This window comes from Phoca vitulina, unplaced genomic scaffold (assembly GCF_004348235.1).
Source record: "Phoca vitulina isolate PV1807 unplaced genomic scaffold, GSC_HSeal_1.0 scaffold13, whole genome shotgun sequence".
Classification (NCBI taxonomy): domain Eukaryota; kingdom Metazoa; phylum Chordata; class Mammalia; order Carnivora; family Phocidae; genus Phoca; species Phoca vitulina.
This window is the reverse complement of record NW_022589716.1, coordinates 44969387-44989790: the sequence shown is the minus strand read 5'-3', so window position 1 is coordinate 44989790 and position 20404 is coordinate 44969387. Positions and strand designations below refer to the sequence as shown.

The window sequence follows — 20404 nt, the reverse complement described above, 5'->3', positions numbered from 1 at the left end:
TATCCGGAAGGGGTTCCCAGCATGGCTCTTCACAGCCTCCCCCTGCTCCTCAGTGTCGGCACAGGATGCAGCACGGGCTCTTCACCCGGGGTCTCACCCTGTGGCCCTTAACAATGCTGGAGGCTGAGCTGGTGCTGCTTTGGCCACTGGCTGCCAGGAGCCACCAACTCTCCCCTGAGGGGCTGCCATGGTACAGGACCTGCAGGGCCCCGGCTAAGCCCTGGAGCAATGACAGGGGCAAGCGGGTCCTATGGCCTCTGGGAGACATCCTCTTTCTGGAGACCGGTGCTGGGTAGCTTGACCGGGAAGGGCAGGAGGATGTGGGGGGCTTGGGGAGTGTCCACCATGACTTGACTGATCTGGGCCAGGGGCTAAGGCCCAGTCACACCTGTGTCCCTGGTCCTTGCAGGTCCTCGATCTCAGGCCGGCAGGACTCTGGTGCCACTGAATTGAGCATGGGGTTCCGGGCGAAGGAAGACCACGTGGGAGGTGTTGGGCAGCTCTGAGAACGTCAGGGGCTCCTAGAGGTCTCCTCGCGGGCCTAACTGTAACTGCCTCTTGGGTCTCCAAGGTCTCCGTCTGAGGTGTGTCGTCTCCTGGGATGCTGTGTAATCGCAGGTCACTCTCTCGCAGCTGCTCTCGGAGTGGTGACGTGCCAAGCGCTGAGTGCCCCGAGGCCTTGCCTCTTCTCCACGAGCTCATCTTGGTGAGGGCCACGGTGGGTGCAGTGACGCTGCCTCCGGAAAGCAGCAGCCCGACCCAGTGCAGGACATGGGGTTCCTTGTCTCCAGCTGCTGCGCCCAGCATCTTCCGGGATGGCTGCCGACACCGGCCAGTCTCCCTCTGGAGATCCCAGGTGGCCCATTCCTAGTCTGGGGCGAGGGCAGCTGCCAGCACTCCTACACCCCTTGCCTCGCCCTCCAAGCTTCCTGGGTAGAGGGGGCTTTCTTCCCTGCGGATTCTTTTCACTGTCTCCCGGGAAGACTCCAACCCTAGAGTTTTTCTTAGCTCAGAATGCCCAAATGACAGTGGCAACAGGAACAATAAATGGAAAGCAGCCGAATCTCAGAGCTCTGTCTCTCACGTGGCCATGGGCCTGGGCATGCGGCTCTCCCTGACCCCCAGGAGCAGGAAGAGATGTGGCTGGTCATGAGGGCCATCCCGGCCATGGTGGGAGCCTCAGTTTCAACAGAGCCACAGTTACCCTGAGGGGCTGGACAAGACCCCTCAGCCCTCTGGGTGCTGCATCAGGGAACAGAGAGGCCAGGGCTTACCCACTGCACAAACTCAAACAGAGGCCCCAGCCCCCAGCCTGCAGAGGCCCAGAGCAGTCCAGTTATGTTTAGCTGGGTTTAACAAGCCATAGGGAAAACCAGTGGTTCTCAACCAGGGGCAGTTTTGCCAACGAGGGGTGATTTTTGTGTCCCCCGCCCCCTAACCCCCCCTGCGGACACCTGGAAATTTCTGGAGGCATTACTGACTCTTATGACTGAGGGAGGTATTCCCGGCATCTCGTAGGTAGAGGCCAGGGATGCTGCTAAACATCCTGCAGGGCGCAGGACAGCCCCCCACAGCACTAAACGTCAAGACTGCAGGGGTTGAGAAACTCTGGGTTAACCCTCATGCTGGCAATGGATTTCTGATTTTTACTATGGAAAAAAAAAATATGACAAGACAAAAAAAAGCAAAGGAAAAAAAAAATCCAACTCAAAAAAAAAAAAAGAAGAAAAAACAAATTTCCGGGCAATGACTAAGCTGCAGGGAGGCAGCAGTGCTGGTGGGGCAGGGGCGGGATGGGGTCCCGGGCAGGCTCCCGTTGCAGGGCCCAGAGCTGGCCGCGGGGTAGTGCCTGAGGCACGGTGGGCTGGTGAGCCCCCAGGAAGGGAGGGGGCCAATTGCGGCCCGATGGGGTCTTCTCCAACAAACCAGGGCCTATAATCAGGCTCCTAGGAGAAGCTGCCTGGCTAGACAGGGGGTGGGGGCCATCCTCCACGACTCCTCTGACGGCGCTGCGGGCCAAGCAGCCTGGAGCAACACTCGCTCAGAGGAGCTGGCCGGGTGAGGGCTGCCAGCAGAAGCCCCCTGATGCTCTCCACACACCCCCCACCCTGGGAAATCTGGGAGGCTTGAAGAGATGCTGCTTGCTTGGGTGTTAAGAGGCTGGCAGCAAATAAACACACATAGAAACAAAGAAACAACAACAAAAATCACAGTTCTGCCAGGGCTCTCCCCCCGACATCCCAGGGGCAGCTGCAGCCACCGGCTCTGGGCTGGATGGGGGCCCGGGTTTCCCAAGAAGGGAGACCGCTGTGAGGGAAGCAAGACCAGGGACAGCGGAGACAGGGGGTCTCCAGACACAGTTTAGGGGGCTTCACTCCATTTCATTCATCAGCATAAAACACAGGGACGCAGCAGCACAGAGGACAAGGGACACATCCATCAGCGGGGCCTGGCTCGCTCTGTGTGAGAGCAGTTTCCGGAAAACAAATAAAAGAATAAACAAAACCCCTACAAGGAGAAAGGGAGAATGGGGGTAACCTCCTGGCTGTTCTGCCTTAACAAGTGGGTCCTGTTGCCTCTGGCCTTCAGGGGACGCCCGCTCTGCGTGGTCAGATGTTGCTATGGTTTGGGGACGGTCACGGGAAGTGCTCCGTTTGAGCCCTGCTGCCACCACCGGCCGCCACTGCAGGCCCTTCCCGGCGCACCATGTGTGCCCCAGCTGCCTGGTCCGAGTCCTGCATGCGCTGGGCTAGGAAGGGGGACCCGGCCCGGCTCTTACCCGCTTCCGAGAGGTCCCTCAGGGAGCTGCTGAGGGCGCTGCGCTTGAGGCCCTCCCCGCCCGCGTAGCTGTCGTCCAGGCAGGCCCGGCTCAGCGTCCCGTTGCCCGACTCCTTTTTGAGGCTGGAGCACTGGGACATGCTGGGCCGCACGACGCCCTTCTGTTTCTCGAGCTCCGCTAAAACAGAGGGGGCAAGGGACCGGTAAGAGGAGCACAGCCTTGAGGGGACAGCCCGGGGTGGGCACGGGACCAGGGCCCTCTGTGCAGGCTTGGCAGCAGGCCCAGCTGCCATCTGCCTGGCATGGGGAGAAGTCGGGGCCCAGGGCTGTCTTGGGAAAGAGAAGGTATGAATGCTGCCTTTCACAAAAGGGAGCTGGAAGAAAACCCTGGAAGGGAGGCTGGAGAGGCATGGGTCTTGGGTCTGCAGGAAAGATAGTCACTTTGCAGGCCTGAGGGCCGACAAGGAGACTGACTGGCCTGGGCCTGCAGATAAGCAAGGGGTAACCTGGCCTTGCCCTGGATGGGGGTAGCTATGTGTCTCTAGGGAGCGAGGCTTGGAGCCAGGAGAGGGAAGGATTATAATCAGCTTTGATGGAACCCAGGGGATGGGCTCAGCTGTGATCCCATCAGTCACTTGGGCCCTGATGCGGAAGACAGACAAATAATAACCACACTAAAGTGCAAAGAGCTCAGCTCCAGAACTCCGGGAACGCTTGTCTCATGGGGTGACCAGAGAACTAAGGCCCTCGAAGGACATGCTGTGTGGTCCCACAGGCAGGATGGGCCTGGGCCGCTGAAGCCCCGGCTCTCACAGGGTGGCCTCAGCTGCCTTCCCCATGCCGCCACCTCTGGCCCGGGCAGGTGGGCTGTCCTGTCACAGGGCCGTGGGAAGGACAGGCGAGGCCTCACAGAGTCCCCAGAGATGCCGGGGCTGCTGGCTCTTCCTCTCCAGGGGGCCTGCAACTTACACTCTATCCTGTGCTTCTCCATCTCCTGCACTTCCGCGATGGACTCCCGCAGGTCATCGGTGAACTTCTTCCGGTCTTGAGGATTGGGAGCATTAAAGTTTATTAACACTTTGATGTCTGCTCCGGGGACAGCAGACGTGAGCCGGATGCCATTGGGGTAGTCTGCAAAGGAGGAGGAGAGGAGAAGAACCCATGGGTCCCCGTGTGATCTCTGCAATCTCCCTTCTGGTCAAGAAAATACTAAGAAGTCTGAGAGCCAGGCTCTCAGTGGACGTGTCCAGCCGGGAAGGAAAGGCATCCACAGCGCAGACCACAGGGACTGCCAGGAAATCCCCATCTCCCGACCTGGGTCCGTGTTGTTCCGTCTATAAGTCGGGGGCAGATAGGGCTGATCTAGGCAGAGGCCAGGGCCCCCATTCTTCCTCAGCCTGAAGGTCATGGAGACTGGACCCTTCAATTCAAGGTCCTTGGTCACTGCCTGAAGTTTGAGAGAGTGGCTAGGGGTGGAGTCCAGGAGGAGTCAGAGGTAGGGTCCTGTGCTGGGTGGGGAGTTTTATCTGGTCACCTCAGACAATTCTGAGGGTATGCTGAGCTCTGTTCTCTACCAAATGGCCTCTAGACCCTCAGTTTCCTTGGATGCATCCTGGGTGCCCCATGCCCAAGGCACTCTACGCTGAGGGCCGTGTCTTTCTGCTCAGGCCTGTCTGGTGCCACCTCGGAGCTCATGGGGTCTCTGTGGCTTTGGTCCTCTGGCAGCACCTCTCTCCTCAGTGGGTGTTTGCAGGTTCTTGGCTTAAACACCGATCCCACTTTTGCTCAGACCTCGCGGTCAAGGCTGGGTACTCAAATACCTAGAGGCCCAAACATGTTCCCTAAATGTAGGAAGCAAACCACATGAGACCTAAGAGCAACAGAGCGAGTAGGGAGAGGGGCGTGCAGCCCAAGACCACCACATGGGAATGCGGGCCTAGCAATGCCAAATCCCAGTTTTTAAGCGAAGTCAAAAATAACTAAAAGTTTAATATGAAGATTTAAGTATCAGCTCAACGAATTAAAAAATAAATCTATAAATGGACTATAATATAACTGAGCTGGGACTGATCGAAGGCCACCACTCTAAGATCTGTGGTATGAAGGAATGTCCCATAGAAATGTCAGTGTCAGCTCTGGGGCTCCTGCCAGGGCCTTGTGTCCAGGACTGAGGGCTAAACCCTGGGAATCTAAAAATGATGATGGCGCAGCTTCTGCCTGAGGATTCAGTCTGGTGGGGCCCACTGCTGTGAGCATCACAACCACTGCCACTCCTTCCAAGAGGGGGCCTGCTGCTCAGGATGATGTGGGATGGCACCATCCTCCCTGGGGCCACCTGGTAGAAACAGAGGCAAGGCAGGCTTCCTGGCCTGGGATGTGGTAGACAGAGCAGGAGGTGGAGAGATGGCAGGGTTGGGGACACAGCAGGTGCCAGTTCCATCTGGGAGAGAGAAGGGGTAAAGAGCCCCAAATCTAAGCCCTCAGGCCCCAGGGTTTGGGATGGCCCAGCCACAGGTCCCTGGTACTTTCTCAACCTGCAGATGGACAGCTGATCAGATGGTGGCTTGGTGACCTGTCCGAGAGGCGGAGGGCTTCCCTGCTGCTGGGGACACCATGACACTCCACGGGCGCAGGCCTCCCCTTGGGTCGGCTCAGGATGGGCAAGGCAGCAGGATCAAACCCCTACCCCCATCTCAGGAGGCCTGCCTCAGCCTGCAGCTCAGGGACCCCCAACAAGGACAGGACAAAGAGGGAGAGAGGAAAAGGGAAGGGCTTGGGTGTTGGAGAAGGACCAGGTCAACAGAAGAAGTCAGTGGGGGTATGAGCTCGCCCCCAAAATCCCTACACCCCACGGCCCACTCATACCCAGAGGAGACTTTTCAGTAGCAGCTAAGAACAAATCCTGTTTCAGGAGCTGTTCTAAGTACTTCATGTGCATGGACTGAGCTGAGTCTATGAGGCAGGCACTTCATAGACAAAGGGACTGGAGCCCGGAGAGGTTACACAGCTGGGCCACATAGCCACTGCGAGTGAGAGCAGCACGTGAACCCAGGCTCTCCGCTCAGGGCTGAGGTCTTGTCCTCCACAGCCCCTCAGGCATGGCCTCACCTGTTTGTTCACTTACGTTTGCACATCACCTATGCCATTTAACTTGAGGTTTTCCCGCCAAATTTTTATTGATGTAAATGCACTCTGCTCTAAATTAAAAAAATCTTACCACCCGTAAGCAGAAGGAACAGAAAAAGTAAATGTGATAACCACCATGTACAATGTTATTAAATTCTTCCCCATTACTGCTGCTTCTCAGACTCCTGGTCAATAAGCTGCTCTCGGCTGGTGACGTGGGAATAAGAGCATGCGTGGGAGCGCCACCCTGGGGTTCTGTCCTCGGGAACCAGGCGGAAGGGGAGATTGCTGGGGAGCGCAGTGCTTCCTGACTACAGGGCGAGAGCTGTGCCGCCGTCTCCTGCCACATGGCGCACGGCCACGCGTGGATGGGCGCCCCAGTGCACACGCTCGTGGCCAGGCCGCGGCAGGCCCCCAGTACAGACTTACACTGGTTCTCGAAGAGCAGGACCTGCATGCCGTACAGGGAGAAGGACTGTCGGAAGCTGTAGGTCACGGAGTTCTTCTTTTTCTGGAAGATCTTGGTAACCTGGGGGTAGCCGGAGACAGAGGCTGAGTCCCATCATGTTCACTGCCCAGATGCAGCTCTGGGAGCTCAGGATTCTAAGTGGGCCTAATGTCAGAACGCTTTCAGCAATTCAGAGGTCAGGGAGGCCTCTGGGGCAGGAGAGAGGGCTGTGTGCCCATGCATATCTTTGGACATGGCTGCTGGCTCTGTTCCTACAAGTCCCAGGTGTCTTCCCAGCTGGCGATGACACCCTCAAGCTAGCAGAGAGGTGATGGGCATGGTGGCACGGCACAGGACTCTGAAGGCGCCGGGCTGGCACTTATGCCCAGGACCCCACCTGAGCACTCTAACTGCCTGAAAGATTAATTTTGGAGGAGAAAAATGGAGGCTCAGAAGTTTGAAGTAACTTGCTTGAGGTCAGGGACTCTTAACAAAGGACTTGAAACCCACAGGTCCAGATTCCAGGCTCAGTAATCAGAGAGGAACAGCTGACTCTCAAGCAGGTAGGGATCAGGGACAAGGGCCTCTAGCAAAAATCCTGTGGCATGCGGGAGAGAGACAGAGACCCAAAGGACAGGTTCGCCCTACTATCTGCAGGGGCATCTTTATCCCCAGGGGCTAGCACCCATGCCACCTTTTTTCCGGGCAGGAGCTCCTCAGTTTCCCTTTGGGGAACTCCCTCTCTGTCACCTTCAGTTCAGTAGTCCTGGGGGTGGGCAGTGACCCAGGCTTAGCCAATGAGAAAGCACTGCACCTGCCTGGCCCCCAGGAGTGGCTTGGGCATGGGCCTGGGATGCAGTGAGACCTTGGCTCGGGCTCTTACAAAGAGAATCCCACTGGCCAGGGATGCAAGGAAAGGGGGCAGGTGAGGCCTGAAGCTGCCAAGGCTCACATTCCCTTCTTGGACAGCGGCTGCCTGAGAAGGGAACCCACACAGCTGAGAGACAGTCCGAAGAGGAGTCCTGCTGACACAGTGTGAGCCTCCGGGAACAGTTGGGGCTGAAGGCCCAGATGCCCCTCTGGGCTTTTCCAGAAGCCAGTGAAGCCCTGTGCTCACTGGCAGCGCTGGGAGTCAGACTCTGCCTCTGCTAACCCAAAGACCGTGGGGCTAAGTCCAGCCCTGTCACCCGCACCCCACCCCCACGGGTGCCTTTCCAGAGCGCCGGCAGACGTGGCCACACAGAGACCAGAGGCGCAGGTCGAGGCTGCCCTGAGCCGCTCTCCCAGCCACGGCACGCTGTGGGGAACCACATACCACCAGGAGGTCGTTAAACAGGAAGATTTCTCGCTGGTGCAGTCCAAGTTTCTGGGGCTTATTTGGGTCTGGAACCTCAAAAAGCCGGCAGTAGCAGACCAGCCTCCGGTGGGGCAGAGAGAGCACCTGTGTGGGGAGGGAAGCACTGCTGTCAGTCAGCCCCCTGCCCCTCGGCTGGAGCCCAGGCAGCACACTCGGAACCCAACCTGTGGGCCTGGCATTCGAGAACGCCCTCTCCCACCAACCGTGCACAGCACAGCAGACGTGTTTGGACTCCTAGCAGTTCTCCCCTGCTCTTCCTCAGGAGCTCTCCTGAAGGGCCGTGGAAAGCTCCCCTGCTTCTCGTGACACCTCCTTTCCTTTCCTTTCCTTCAGGCAGGTCCCAGACTTCTTAGAGCATCACACTCACATGGTAGCCCCCCCCCCAGTGAGAAATTCATGATCCCTGAGTCCCCATAAAGTGCCCGTCACAGACATAAGCCCGGTAGTCTCTGTCAAGGTTTCTTCAGAGAGTGTCTACTCTAGATGAGGAAACTGAGGCACAGAGAGGTTGAGCAACTTGCCTCAGCCACACAACAGGGAAGGTGTAGAGCCGGGAGCAGATTCCGGGCCCCTCCTAGAAAATCCCGACGGTTCTGATGCCCGAAAAACCCTGTCCCAAGTCCTGAGCCAGCTGCCACCACTCTGTGGGGCCTGGCCTGGGCCTCCAATCTGAACATGCCTAGCATGGGTTCACGTGAGCCCCCTGCCTGCCGAAGCCCAAGCTGCTCTCAAGGCCAGGTGCAACTTGTACGGTGTCTAAGGGCTGTGGTGACAAGCCACCTGGGAGGCCCAGTTATGGCTCTGAGAGCACCCAGGCTCACACAAGAGACAGCAAGTTAGTAAAGGGCCAGGACGTGCTGGGTAGTGTCACGGCAGGCAGGGGGGGTCCACTGTGCAACAGGGCCCCTGGTGCAGGGATGCCCAAGCTCAGCACACCCCTCATTTACCAGTTTCTAAACCCAGTCAGGATAGCAACCCCTTTCCCCAGTCCTCAGATGGGGAGAGAGTGCGTGGCCCAGGCTGGGCGCGCTCAGGGAACGGCCCTGTTTGGAGCAAAAGTACCAAGGGGAGAGGATGGTGAGAGGTGGGGCCGGAGAGGCGGGTGAGGGCAGGTCATGGTCATGGCAGCATCCAGTGGTCTCTCTCTGGGGGAAGCTGGGAAGAGCGGGGAGCGGACAGGTTTGTGACACCCACTCTCGCAGCACGGGGCTGCCTGGCGAGGAGCAGAGGCAGACACAGAAGGCATGTGCCACGTGACTGCCAGGTTAGCTGTGTGTCCAGGTGCTCCTGGGGCGAGCAGGCAAACCTGCTCCAGGCCGTGGCAGTGGATGTCAGGGGGCAGAGCGTGGGTGGGGTGGGAAGGATCGTCTGTTTCAGGCACAGTGCCTCCGGGTCTGGGGACAAGCCTTGGCCTCAGTGCTCAGCCGGGCTCGGATGAGAGGGAAGGAGACTATCTGCTCTGGCCTGATGGCACAACCCGCCCCCTGCGGCCACAGTCTCTGGGCCTGCAGAGATTCGAGGCTGGGATAATTATGAAAATCAAATTTCTTAGCGCTCCAGAAATTAATTCAAGCAGTTAGAATCGTAGACCTGGGAGCTAGGGGAGGCAGTGATGTGAACAAAGGACACGGGGGCCACCCCCAGGGCGGGATATCAGCCAGAATGTAAAAGCAGAAGGATACTCACACAGCCAAGCCCGTGATGCAAGGATCCAATCTATGCGGGAAACATGAAACAAACAAAGGTATTAATGATCCAAAAAATGCACCTGGGCCTGGAGAGAGCTGATGGGACGACATCCAAGTAGGTAAGCACCCCTCCTGTGGCTCCCATGTCCTCTGTCCAGACATGCCACACACAGTTCTCGCAGCCAGAACTCTGAGGGAGCAATGAAGGCATTCCCGGGCCACCAAGAGACCACTGCACAACTCTGGCTGTTGGTTTCTTTTTTTTTTTTTTTTTTTAAAGATTTTATTTATTTTTTTGACAGAGAGAGACATAGCGAGAGCAGGAACACAAGCAGGGGGAGTGGGAGAGGGAGAAGCAGGCTTCCCGCAGAGCAGGGAGCCCGATGTGGGACTCGATCCCAGGACCCTGGGATCATGACCTGAGCCGAAGGCAGACGCTTAACGACTGAGCCACCCAGGCGCCCTGGCTGTTGGTTTCTTAAGAGCCGCAGGCTCTCTTTAAATAGAACCCAGAGCCAATGGCTGTTATTCCCAAATAGCAGGGGCCACCCTACACCTGAAGTAATTCCGCCACCCTGCCCCTAAGGGGCTGGGTTCCAAATGGCATCAGGGCCGCTGTCCGAAGCTGAAGCCAGTGAGGTGGGCCCGGGGTCACATGGAGTGGGGGTGGGTGGGAGTGAGGGAGCCAGGGACGCTGGGTCACCACATACCGGCTTCTTCCCCACGATGAGCTTCTCCACCTTCTGCACCTGGGACACGTGGTCCTCATTGGTCTTCAGCTCCCGCTTGCGAATGCGCTCATAGATCCCGATCAGCATCTCCCGGGGAATGTCCTCACCATCGTCCACACCTGGGCAGGAGAACGGCAGCCAGGTGTCAGGGAGGGCCAGGGCCTGGGTGGCGGTGGCAGCACTCAGCTTCGGGCCCCAGGCTCACCCCTCATTTACCAGTTTCTAAACCCAGTCAGAATGGTGATCCCTTTCCCCAGTCCTCAGCAGAACCCACAGCCACTGAACATCTTCACTCCATTACAAAGTGTCTCAGAATCCTTCCACCAGAACCAGGCCAGCACAGCCATGCTCCGAGGGCTTTATGCTTATCAGCTTGCTAACAGGGCTGCACCCAAGTTCTTGCTTCACCCCTGACTAGCCATGTGACTGAATCTCTGACCTGGGGCCAGGACGTGCTGGGTAGTGTCATGGCAGGCAGGGAGGGTCCTGCCATGGACTTTGAGAGCAGCTTGGCCTTCGGAAGGCAGGGGGCTCACAGGGGGCTCACAGACAGAGGGTCCTATTTGAAGTGGACCACCAAGAGCACCACCGGTGGCTTCCCGGAGATCTTGTGGGGAAGCCAGAGCAGCCCTGGTGTTTCCCAGAAAGTGAGAATTCCGTGCACCTGCTGCTAGCTGTCATTCACATCACGTGCACAGAAGCTGGGGGCCTGGCTTTGAACCCGGGTTGCTCTGACAACAGGCACGTACCCTTTCTGCTAAACCCTGAAAAACTGCTGTGAGGAAAACTCAGCCCCACTCAGGAGAGAAACGCAAACCCACACCTCAGACCGCAGGCTGGCGAAAATCCAGGGGTTTGGTAACTGGTGCTGTTGGTGAGGCTCTGGGAAGGGGCCTCTCACACATTGCTGGTGGGACCGGGGTGTGGTTCGTCCCTGCGCTGGGCCACTTGCCTGTCACAATTATAAACTCAAACCCCCTCTGGGCCACTGATTGCGTTTGGGGGGAATTTATCTCACGGGACAGGATACGCAAAAAGGTGACTCATTGCAGCATGGTTTCCAAATAACAGAAGACGAATTCACCCATTTACCCATTAATAGGAGACTGATTAATACATCACTGCACAGGAGGGCAATGAAATACCACACACGTGCCAGGAAAATGAGCAAGGCCATAGGGAACTGACATGGAAACATTCTCTTAGATTTGTTAAATGAGAAAAGCAAGGTGCCAAACAGACGAGGGTAAAACCAGTCACGCACGTTAGTACTTGCGCGAGCAGAGGGGCTCTGGTCGGTATACCAGGGACTGAATGACCTGGGCACACGGAGGGGTGGGAGGGGCTCCACCACAGACCTTTCCTACTTTTTTTTTTTTTAAACAGACTATTTTTTTAGAACTGTTTTTTGTTTTGTATGTGTTTTTTACAAGATTTTATTTATTTGTCAGAGAGAGAGAGCAAGCCCAAGCAGGGGGAGTGGCAGGCAGAGGGAGAAGCAGGCTCCCCGCTGAGCAGGGAGCCCGATGCGGGGCTTGATCCCAGGACCCTGGGATCATGACCTGAGCCAAAGGCAGACACTTAACTGACTGAGCCACCCAGGCGTCCCTAGAACTGATTTTTAGAGCAGTTAAGTCCACAGCAAAATTGAGGGGAAAGCACAGCGATTTCCCCATAACACCTGCCTCCCCCGCATCCCACTACCAACCTCCCCCATCAGAGTGGTATATTTATTACAATCAGTGAAACTACACTGACACATCATTCACTCAAAGTCCACAGTTTACACTGGGATTCACTCTTGGTGTTGTTCATTTGATAATAAATGTTTAATGGCACATACCCACCATTGTGGAGTCAGATGGGAGAACGTCACTGCCCTGAAACTCCCCTGGGCTGCACCTACTCGTGCCTCCCTCCCTCCAACCCCCAGCACCCTCGGATCTTTTATGTCTCCATAGTTTTGCCTTTTCTGGAATGTCATATAGCTGTGGCCTTTTCAGAACTGGTTTCTTTCACTCAGTAATATGCATTTAAGGCTCCCCCAGGTCTTCTCATGGCTTGATAGCTCATTTCTTTTTAGTGCTGAATAATAGTCGGTTGTCTGGAGGTGCCAGTTTATGTATTCGTTCACCTACTGAAGGACATCTTGGTTGCTTCAAGTTTTGGCAACAATGAATAAAGCTGCTATAAATATCCGTGTGCAGGATTTTGTGCGGACATATGTTCTCAACTCCTTTGGGTAAATAGCAAGGAACGTGATTGCTAGGCTATATTACTTTCTGTTTTTTTGTTTTTTTTTTTAACTATGTGAGGATAATACCCATTCAAAAAATCAATCTAGAGAATTTAAGAACAAATATCAATAAAATAAAAGCATTGCTCATCCAGCTTCCGTGCTGGTGAGCTATTCCTCCCCCACCCATCTTCCAACCCCCCAGAGGTGGTCCTGCTGCTGGACCTACTGGGTGAACTGGGGTGAGCAATTCCAGAGAAAATGTGTCCAGTGTATGTTGGGTGGGGGGGAAGGTTTCCTCTATAAAGAACAAGCTGGATGTCTGCCCAGTGCAGAGCACCAGGTGGGCTTGTGGAGACTAGAGGCCTTCCCCCAACTGCCATGCACCTGCTGTGTGATCCTGGGCGAATCCCCTCCCTCTCTGCCTCGGTTACCCTTCTGGAACACAAGGAAGATGGAACAGAACACTCCCGAGTTCCTGGCTGGAAAAGATGGGATTTGGTGGGAACGGCCCAGGGTTAGAAGACAGAACCAGCAGCTTACTCCACTGAGAAGTGGGATGATAATGCCCAACCCCCCTGCCCCAGACTGCTGGAATGGTCACATGCAAGGGTGGTACAAACCACAGGGCCACTGACATGAGGGTGGCTGCCTGGCAGTATCTGACCCAGCAACCCCATCCTTCCCCTGGCTTTCTTTCCTCTGGGCTAATCATTTCTGGCTCCCCCTGTGGTTCCCCATACTGGGCCGTGGGGGGGCGGGTGTCCCAATTACGTGGGTGAGGTTTCCAGGCAGAAAAAAAAAATCACAGTCAAATCACAAAGACCCTTAAACTCCCCCGGGGTCGCCAACAGCATGTCGTGTACAGCCTGCTTTCTGCACCCTGGGGCCACACAGGACTCTGTGAAGACCAGAATCAGGCTCAGCCCTGTGAGGAGCGAGGCCTAGGGTTGATAGAGGAGCACACATCCCTGCGTGCACATCAAAGCATCTGCTGGCCGCGCTCTTGTGCTCTGGTGCTGACTTGCGATTAAGGAAGTTCCTGGACTCCTTAGCTTCCTAGAAGCTCTAGCTGAGACCTGAATTCCTTGGGGCCCACAGCACCCCTTAGACCTAGCAGAGGGCCACACACCTTGAGTGCTCAGTGCAGGGAATGGCCATCATCTGGGTGGTCTGAACAAAGCCCTGACTCCCCAGCTGGGAACAGGGCGCAGCCCGGCCCGCTCTGGGTGGGCATCCCATTAGCCGGCTTGTTGCAGGGGTGCCCACCACCAGGGGGCGTGCTAGGACAGTTCAAACCCCAGGAGGGTCCTCCTGTCCCAGGAGAGGGGATGACAGAGCAGGGGCTTTGTAGGAAAAAAGGACAAGAGGAGTACATTTAAATGGCTCAACAAGCTCACAAACTTGGGACCTGATTTAAACCAGCTTTTTCCTTTTTTAAAAACATGACACCCTCAGGGGTGCCTGGGTGGCTCAGTTGGTTAAGTGTCTGACTCTTGATTTTGGCTCAGGTCATGATCTCAGGGTCATGAGATTGAGCCCCATGTCGGGTTCCATGCTGGACGCAGAGCCTGGCTAAGATTCTCTCTCTCCTTCTGCCCCTACCTCCCTCTCCCTCTCTAAAAAAAAAATGTATGTGTGTGCGTGCATATATCTACACACACATATATCTATACGTACCGAACACCTGACACCCTTTCTAAGGGGACCTCAGCCCGCTGCAGCTGGAGTTTCCCCAGGAGAGGGACATAGTCCCTCCTCTTCCTTCCAGAGACTCCAGGTACACGAGGACATGCTATCCAGCTAACACGGTGCCACCTGGGAGACAGCTGTCCCCTTTTCAATGCCTTTCCTCCACAATGACACCAGGAAGGCCTCCCTTCCCCCTGCCCACCTTAGCACCTCAGCCTTGGGGCCCGGCCAGAAGCAGCTCTGGTGCTTTCGTCCACTGAATTCATTTTTATAGTGACTGCCTAAGTGTGCCAAATGATACGGGCTTCCTGTTTATAGCGATGATGGAAAGTTCCTCTAAAACACACACACACACACACACACACACACACACACACAGGCAAGTCAGTTTCACAAGGAACGTGGAGCATAGGAGAGGGAGGCAAGCAGTGATGGGGATGGGGTGGGCCGGCCCCGCCTGCCCGGGGTACCCAGCACCCGGGCTCCAGACTGCTCCTTCACATCCCCCGATCTGGCCTCTGGGGACCCTAGCGGGCCCTCCCATGCTGGGCCGAACTTTCTTAGGCCTGGCGCCCCCTCTCCACCTCTACCTGTCAAACCCCTGTGCGTCCTTCCTCTACAAGTGAGGTTCGTGGCACCACGAGACCCAGTCTGTGCTCCCACCACGCGTGTCGCTGACTGTCGTGGCTGTCAGCACTCCTCAGGGTCATTTGCTCCGTGTTTGTGGAAGGACGGGGTGTGCGGGAGCCCAGCCCCCCGGCTCTGCCTGTGCCTGGCTGGGCACGTGCTCTGAGGGATGGCTGTACGCCAGAGCCCTGGGCCCAGGCCAGCTCACCTCGCAGGTTCTTGACGAAGTCCTCCAGCTTCATCTTCCGCTCAGGTTTGACGTTGGGGCTGTACATGTCTGTGTTGAGCAGGATGATGGCGAACGCCAGGATGAAAATGGTGTCTGGGTTCCGGAACTGCCGAACCACCCCGGGGTTGCAGATGCAGTACCGCTGGCTGGGGGCCGGGAGAGGGAGCAGGGTTAGGACCTCTTCAGTTAGGGCAGGACGCAGGTCTGCCCCTCCCTCAGGACGGCTGCCGCTGCTCGGGCCCCGGCACTAAACAGCTGAGGCTGGCCACTGCCCTCGGAGCCTCGGTTTGCACATCTGGTCAATGGGGGTAACACCTGCTCCTCCTTACGCTAGTTACAACTCAGCCATCTGTCCTCTAGCTGGCGATAGGGGGTGGGGTGAGGATCGCTACTTCCTGAGGCTGCTGCTTCCTTGGAATTGGATGCAGCCCAGAAGGTGACCAACTTCGGGCCAGTGGGGTATGAGCAGATGGGATGTGGGCATCTTTAAGGATGTACCTTAAAGGGCAGAGTCCACTCTCTTCCCCTGCCTGGAACAGGGATGTGATGGCGGTTGTTGGACATGCTACCTGGGACCCTGAGATGAAAGGAGCCTGGCTCAGGTAGGGGGTGGGTGAGGGGGGCAAACTGGAGAAGAGGAACCATGGGGCGCCACGACTAAGGCAGGAGTCATCGGAGCTCAGACGACATGGGCTTCACTCCTGTCTTCTCCATTAGTGCCGCCACCTCCAGGAAGCCCTCCTGGAAGGAAGTGCCTGAACAACCCCCTCCCAGGGCCCCAGAGTTGTCCTCCTGTTGTGTCCTCATTCCCAACCTTGGTCCCACCACTGGTGATGAGCCCTGAGGGCTGGGTCAGTGGCTGACTCGTGTCTCCCACACCTAGCGTGGGCATGGAGGATCTTACCCAGCCACTGTGCACACAGTCCTGGGAAGAATGACTGTGGGTTGGGTAGCTGACCTTGATTGTGGGCTCTCTGTTGTGCCAGGCACTGGGCTAAGTGTGCCCACACGCCCAAAGTGGTTTAGTCCTTCCACCAGGTAGGTGCTTTTGTGATCACCACGCTATAGGCAAGGACGTGAGGCACAGAGAGGTTAAGTTACCCGTGCAAAGTCACATAGTAAGTGATAGAATGGGTGTTAGAGCCAGGCCATCTGGTTCTGCAGCTTGTGCTCTGAGTTACTGTGTGAGATGGGCTGCCCTTTGTGAATGGGCAGACAATGACGACATGGACGCATGAATGAGTGACGCTCATGAGGACCCGGAGGAGCACAGACTGTCCAAAAGTCTGGTTCTAGAGATAACCAGCACAGCACCTGGCACACAGAAGGGACTACTTACTGCCTCATTCCCCAGGCAAGTTGAGGGCCACCTGACCCTGCCCTGGGGACAGGGCTGGAGAGGGGGATTCCGGCCCTGAGCCATGGGCCTCAGAGTCAGGAACCTTCCTCTTCCCGACACCCACCCATGCCCTGCCCTGACCCCAACCTGAATGCCTCGATGAGCCGCTCCACCTTCTGAGCCTCCCCTTGGACCCGGATGTGTGCCTGGAACTTCCTGAGGGCTTCATCTAATTCCATGGCGGAGAAATCCATCTCATCCACCACACAGCTGAAACGAGAGACCAAGGCCCCATGAGGGTCTGCTGCCCGCACAGCCCCTGCTGGCCTTCCTGTTGGGGGCAGAGCACAAAGGGAGCCCATGCAGGGCAGGCCGTGAGCTGCCCAGAGCCAGGGGACCCGGCCGCCTCTTGTCCAGAAGGGCCCTCCGCCTGGCTTCCTCCAATCACTAAACACTTCAGATCACAGCCCAAAGACCCCTGTGCTTCTGGGGGAGTCTACAGACCCCCTGCGACTATAGGAAAATGTTGGTGCCCATATCTCTGTGCGTAGCTTTCTACGAAGGGGCCAGAGCCTATGGCCTATGGCCGTTCCTGATACAGGCCCTCAGCGTGCACATGACCCAGGGCACGGAACAGCACGTGACGGCAGGAGTCTTCTCGGGCTGTCTGCGAGGGATGCCGGCACAGCCCGCCCATCCTCCCCAGGAGGTCGGGGCTGTCCACTAAGGCCGGGCAGTGACTGTGCACTGAGCCCATCTCCCCACGTGGAGGGGCCTGGGTGTCTTTCAAGGGGCACCTTGGAGGACCTGTGCCATCCTCATCTGCCAATCCGCCAAGGGGAGCGGAGCTTGCAGAAATGGCTGAGCGGGTTTTGTCTGGTTCCCCTCATCCCAGCCCTGCCCTCGCCCTCCGGCATGCCATGCCTTGTCCTCTGAGCCAGACCCCTGAACGGAGAAGGCGGGGTCTGCCCCAGGGACCCACTCAGCAGGCTGTGGTTTCCAGTGTATCTATTTGTAACAAAGCCATGGCCACCCCTGGTGGCGCTGCAGAGGCCTCGGCCACAGCGGGGCCTAATCCTCACTGCCAGGGCCCTTGCTCTGGGCTTGGGCATTAACTGTGGCGCCCCCATCCTCGGAGGCTGCTGCAGAGCAGCTGGGGGAGGGCAGGGGCCACACAGGGTAATATGCTGACTAGCATCTGAGCCTGGTGTGGAGGGTCGGGGGTGGGGGTGGGGTGAGGATCGCTACTTCCTGAGGCTGCTGCTATTTTCTGATGGGGGAGAACAATGCACGGATTTCCTACAGACCAGAGGCTAGCTTGGGGGGGGGGGGGGGGGGGGAGGCCGGGGGGGGGCGCAGGAATGGCGGCGGGGGGGGGGGGGCTGGCCCAAGACCGTCTTAGGCCCAATTCACTAAGGACCTCATCTGCTTTCCCCTGAGCTGCTTCCTGACGCTGGTTTAAAAGGCGGAGAGGGGCGCTAACCATATGAACAATGCAGCAGGCTTTTCCCGCTGAGGGCCGGAACAGAAACGGCAAGCAGGGAGAATGCAGCCCAGGTGGGCACATCGGGCCGAGGAAGGGCACAGACGCCATTCGGCTGGCTGTTAGCTTCAGCTGCCGCTGAACGCCGTGGCTCACTGTGACCCGTGTGTCTGCACAGGTGCTGGGTGTACGTGTGACTGAATGAGTACAGACGTGTGCATGTGAGTCTGCGTGTGTGGGGGTGGGGGGGACCCGGGCCAGCCCTTCCCTGGGCCCGGGTTTCCTCACCTGTATAAGAGGCCGGGGCAGCTGCCCACCTCCTCCCAGGGCAGTGCAGACATGGCGGGCACGCATGTGGCCAGGCTCCTCCTTATGGCGGACACGCCTGGCCCCAGAAGGCCCGCTGCCCACCCCCTTGCCTTTGTTCTTCCGTCCGATGAGGCAGGGCTGGACGGATGCAAGGTACTGTCCTTGTTACTAATGGTTCGCTCTTTACCCCGCTTTGATTTCTGCTCCTGGCCTACATCTCGGTGTGTAGCTGCCTGGTCAGAAATATCCTCACTGGAGATGCTCCCCTGGGGCCTGAGCCGCCCTATTCCATCCTGTCCCACGGCTTCGGCTCCTCCTCTGTGAGAGGGGCTTAGCGAGACCCGACACCCACCCTTCCATGTTTGAGGATGACACAGGGCCCGTACACAGTAACTGCTCTGTAAACCCAAGGGTCCAAGGGCAGGGGGCCTTTCTACTTAGGGCAGTCTCAAGGAGGAATGGGCAAACTTGGGGTACAAGCTGGACAGTGCTTCTCAAAACTCTCAGCAGTTCCCAGGGAGCTGGAAACAGGGTTTTCTGCAGAGTTGCAAGTAGCTGGGAGGGCCGTGGCTGCCAGCCATGGTTGGACTCTCACCCCCAGATCTCCCAGGCAGGAGAGGCAGGAGAGACGCAGGGGACGGAGGCACTGGGGTCTCTCTGGGCTCCCCCCGCCCCCGAGGGTGTGTCAGGACAGTTGGCAGTCAGGCTGGGGGACTGAGCTCAGACCTCCAACCCCCCAGTGCTGTAGTGGCTCGGCCCTGCTGGAGAGGGATGGAGGGGCCAAGGGTGCGTGCAGGGGGGCCCCGCAGGGTCAGCGTATGAGCTATAGCGCCCGGGGGTGGAAGCACGCATGTATGCCTGGCAGGGTGTGATGTGCAAAACCATGTGGGGTGTCTGTGTGTGTCCAGGAGCAAGAAAGAGCTAAGGGGAGGATTCGGTGTGTGTTCCAGCGAGCAGGGTGAGCCTGACACCGCGTGCGCGCAGGTCCACACCCCCACCCCCCCCCGGCCCCAGAACTCACTCGAGCACGTCTCGGTTGAACTGTTTCTGCCGGTTGCCCAGGAACTCGCCGATCATCTGCCTGCTGAGGCCCTTGCGCTGCAGCAGGAAGTGGGCTACCCCCACGGGCGTGTCAGGCACAAAGCCACGCTCGATGAGGTACTGGACGCCCTTCTCAGGCTTCCTAGGGGCGGGACGAGAGACAGGCTCAGCCCTGGCTGCCCCAACCCCTCCTGGCTTGCCCTCCTCCCTGGGTACTCCGGGTGCCCTGTCCTGGTCCGCCGGAGGAACCCAGAACTGCCCAGACCCTGCACTAGGCATAGGCTGGGACTGGGCCATCAGCCGGAGCAGGGACTGTCCCCACCCCCCTCGTGTTCTGCACTGCCCCAAACGCCCCTCAGTGTAGAAGTCACTGTCCTGTGTTTCACTGCCAGGCAGACTGGAACCCCTTGCCCAGCACAAACTGGCCTGCCCTCCGCCCACTGACCGCAGTTTCTAACACGCGCTGAGCCCTTACTCTGAGCACCACTGTCTAGGCACCCTACGCCCACTAACTTCTCACACTCCTCCTGGGGGTCAGCGCTCTTGTTACCTGGGCTGTTGAGGAGCCTGACCGCCGCGTGACCTTGCCAGCAACCTCTACTACCTTTGTTGTAAGGACTTCCTGAGTTAACAGTCAGGTGCCTAGAACGATGCGTGCAGTAAAGCACCATGGAAGGGACTAGCCCCAATTTACAGGAGAGGAAGTGAAGGTGCAGCATTGACCCTTCCTGGGCAAAGGGGTTTCTGGGAAGGGCTGGGCTGGCCCTGCAGGGCTGAGTGAGTCTACCTGCGCTGGGAGCCATGGGGCCCGGCCGGGCTGTGGTGGAGGGAGGCCCCCTCAGGGGCTCGGCAGGGGTCCAGGCTGGCCCTTTCCTCCCTTTGGGCCTCTGTCCTCTTCCTGGTCTGTTGCATGGTACGGGCTTGGCTGACCTCACAGGGTGGTGTGAGGGGGCCGCATGTATGACCCTTGGAAAGCAGGTGTCCTCTGACAACCCCAGAGCCTCAGACGGGCCTGAGGAGCCGTGGAACCCTTGCGGTGTACCCAGCACCCGTGTAGGGGGTGAGGGGAGCTGGGCCCCACCGCTTGCCCTGGCAGGTAGAGATCAGTGTTTTGCTATCCCCTAGCAGCCTGGCAGCGAGAGTGGGTATCCACCTGTCCCCATAAACCATGAGGCTCTGGACTGACAGCAGCATCCAGCACATACTGTATTTCTACCTGCAAGCAAAAGCAGAGCTCCTGCTGCAAGGTGACCTTGCTATTTTTACCCCAGGATAACCACACACCCTAACATCACCTTCAGGAGTTTGGCAGGGAGCGGC

The 20404-nt window shown here is 57.7% G+C and overlaps 1 protein-coding gene across 6 annotated transcripts in view; it reads right to left on the bottom strand.

Moving 5' to 3' along the window:
* Window positions 1–20404, bottom strand: part of IQSEC1 (IQ motif and Sec7 domain ArfGEF 1) — a 169590-nt gene that overhangs the window by 8198 nt on the left and 140988 nt on the right. For all 6 annotated transcript variants that reach the window (XM_032412014.1, XM_032412017.1, XM_032412015.1 and 3 more), the window contains 9 exons: window positions 19065–19226; window positions 16399–16521; window positions 14892–15058; window positions 10108–10247; window positions 9396–9425; window positions 7668–7793; window positions 6334–6433; window positions 3748–3909; window positions 2780–2956 (listed from right to left, as the gene is read on the bottom strand). In XM_032412014.1, coding sequence (XP_032267905.1) covers window positions 2780–2956; window positions 3748–3909; window positions 6334–6433; window positions 7668–7793; window positions 9396–9425; window positions 10108–10247; window positions 14892–15058; window positions 16399–16521; window positions 19065–19226 — 1187 coding nt within the window. The remainder of the gene's footprint in view (window positions 1–2779; window positions 2957–3747; window positions 3910–6333; window positions 6434–7667; window positions 7794–9395; window positions 9426–10107; window positions 10248–14891; window positions 15059–16398; window positions 16522–19064; window positions 19227–20404) is intronic.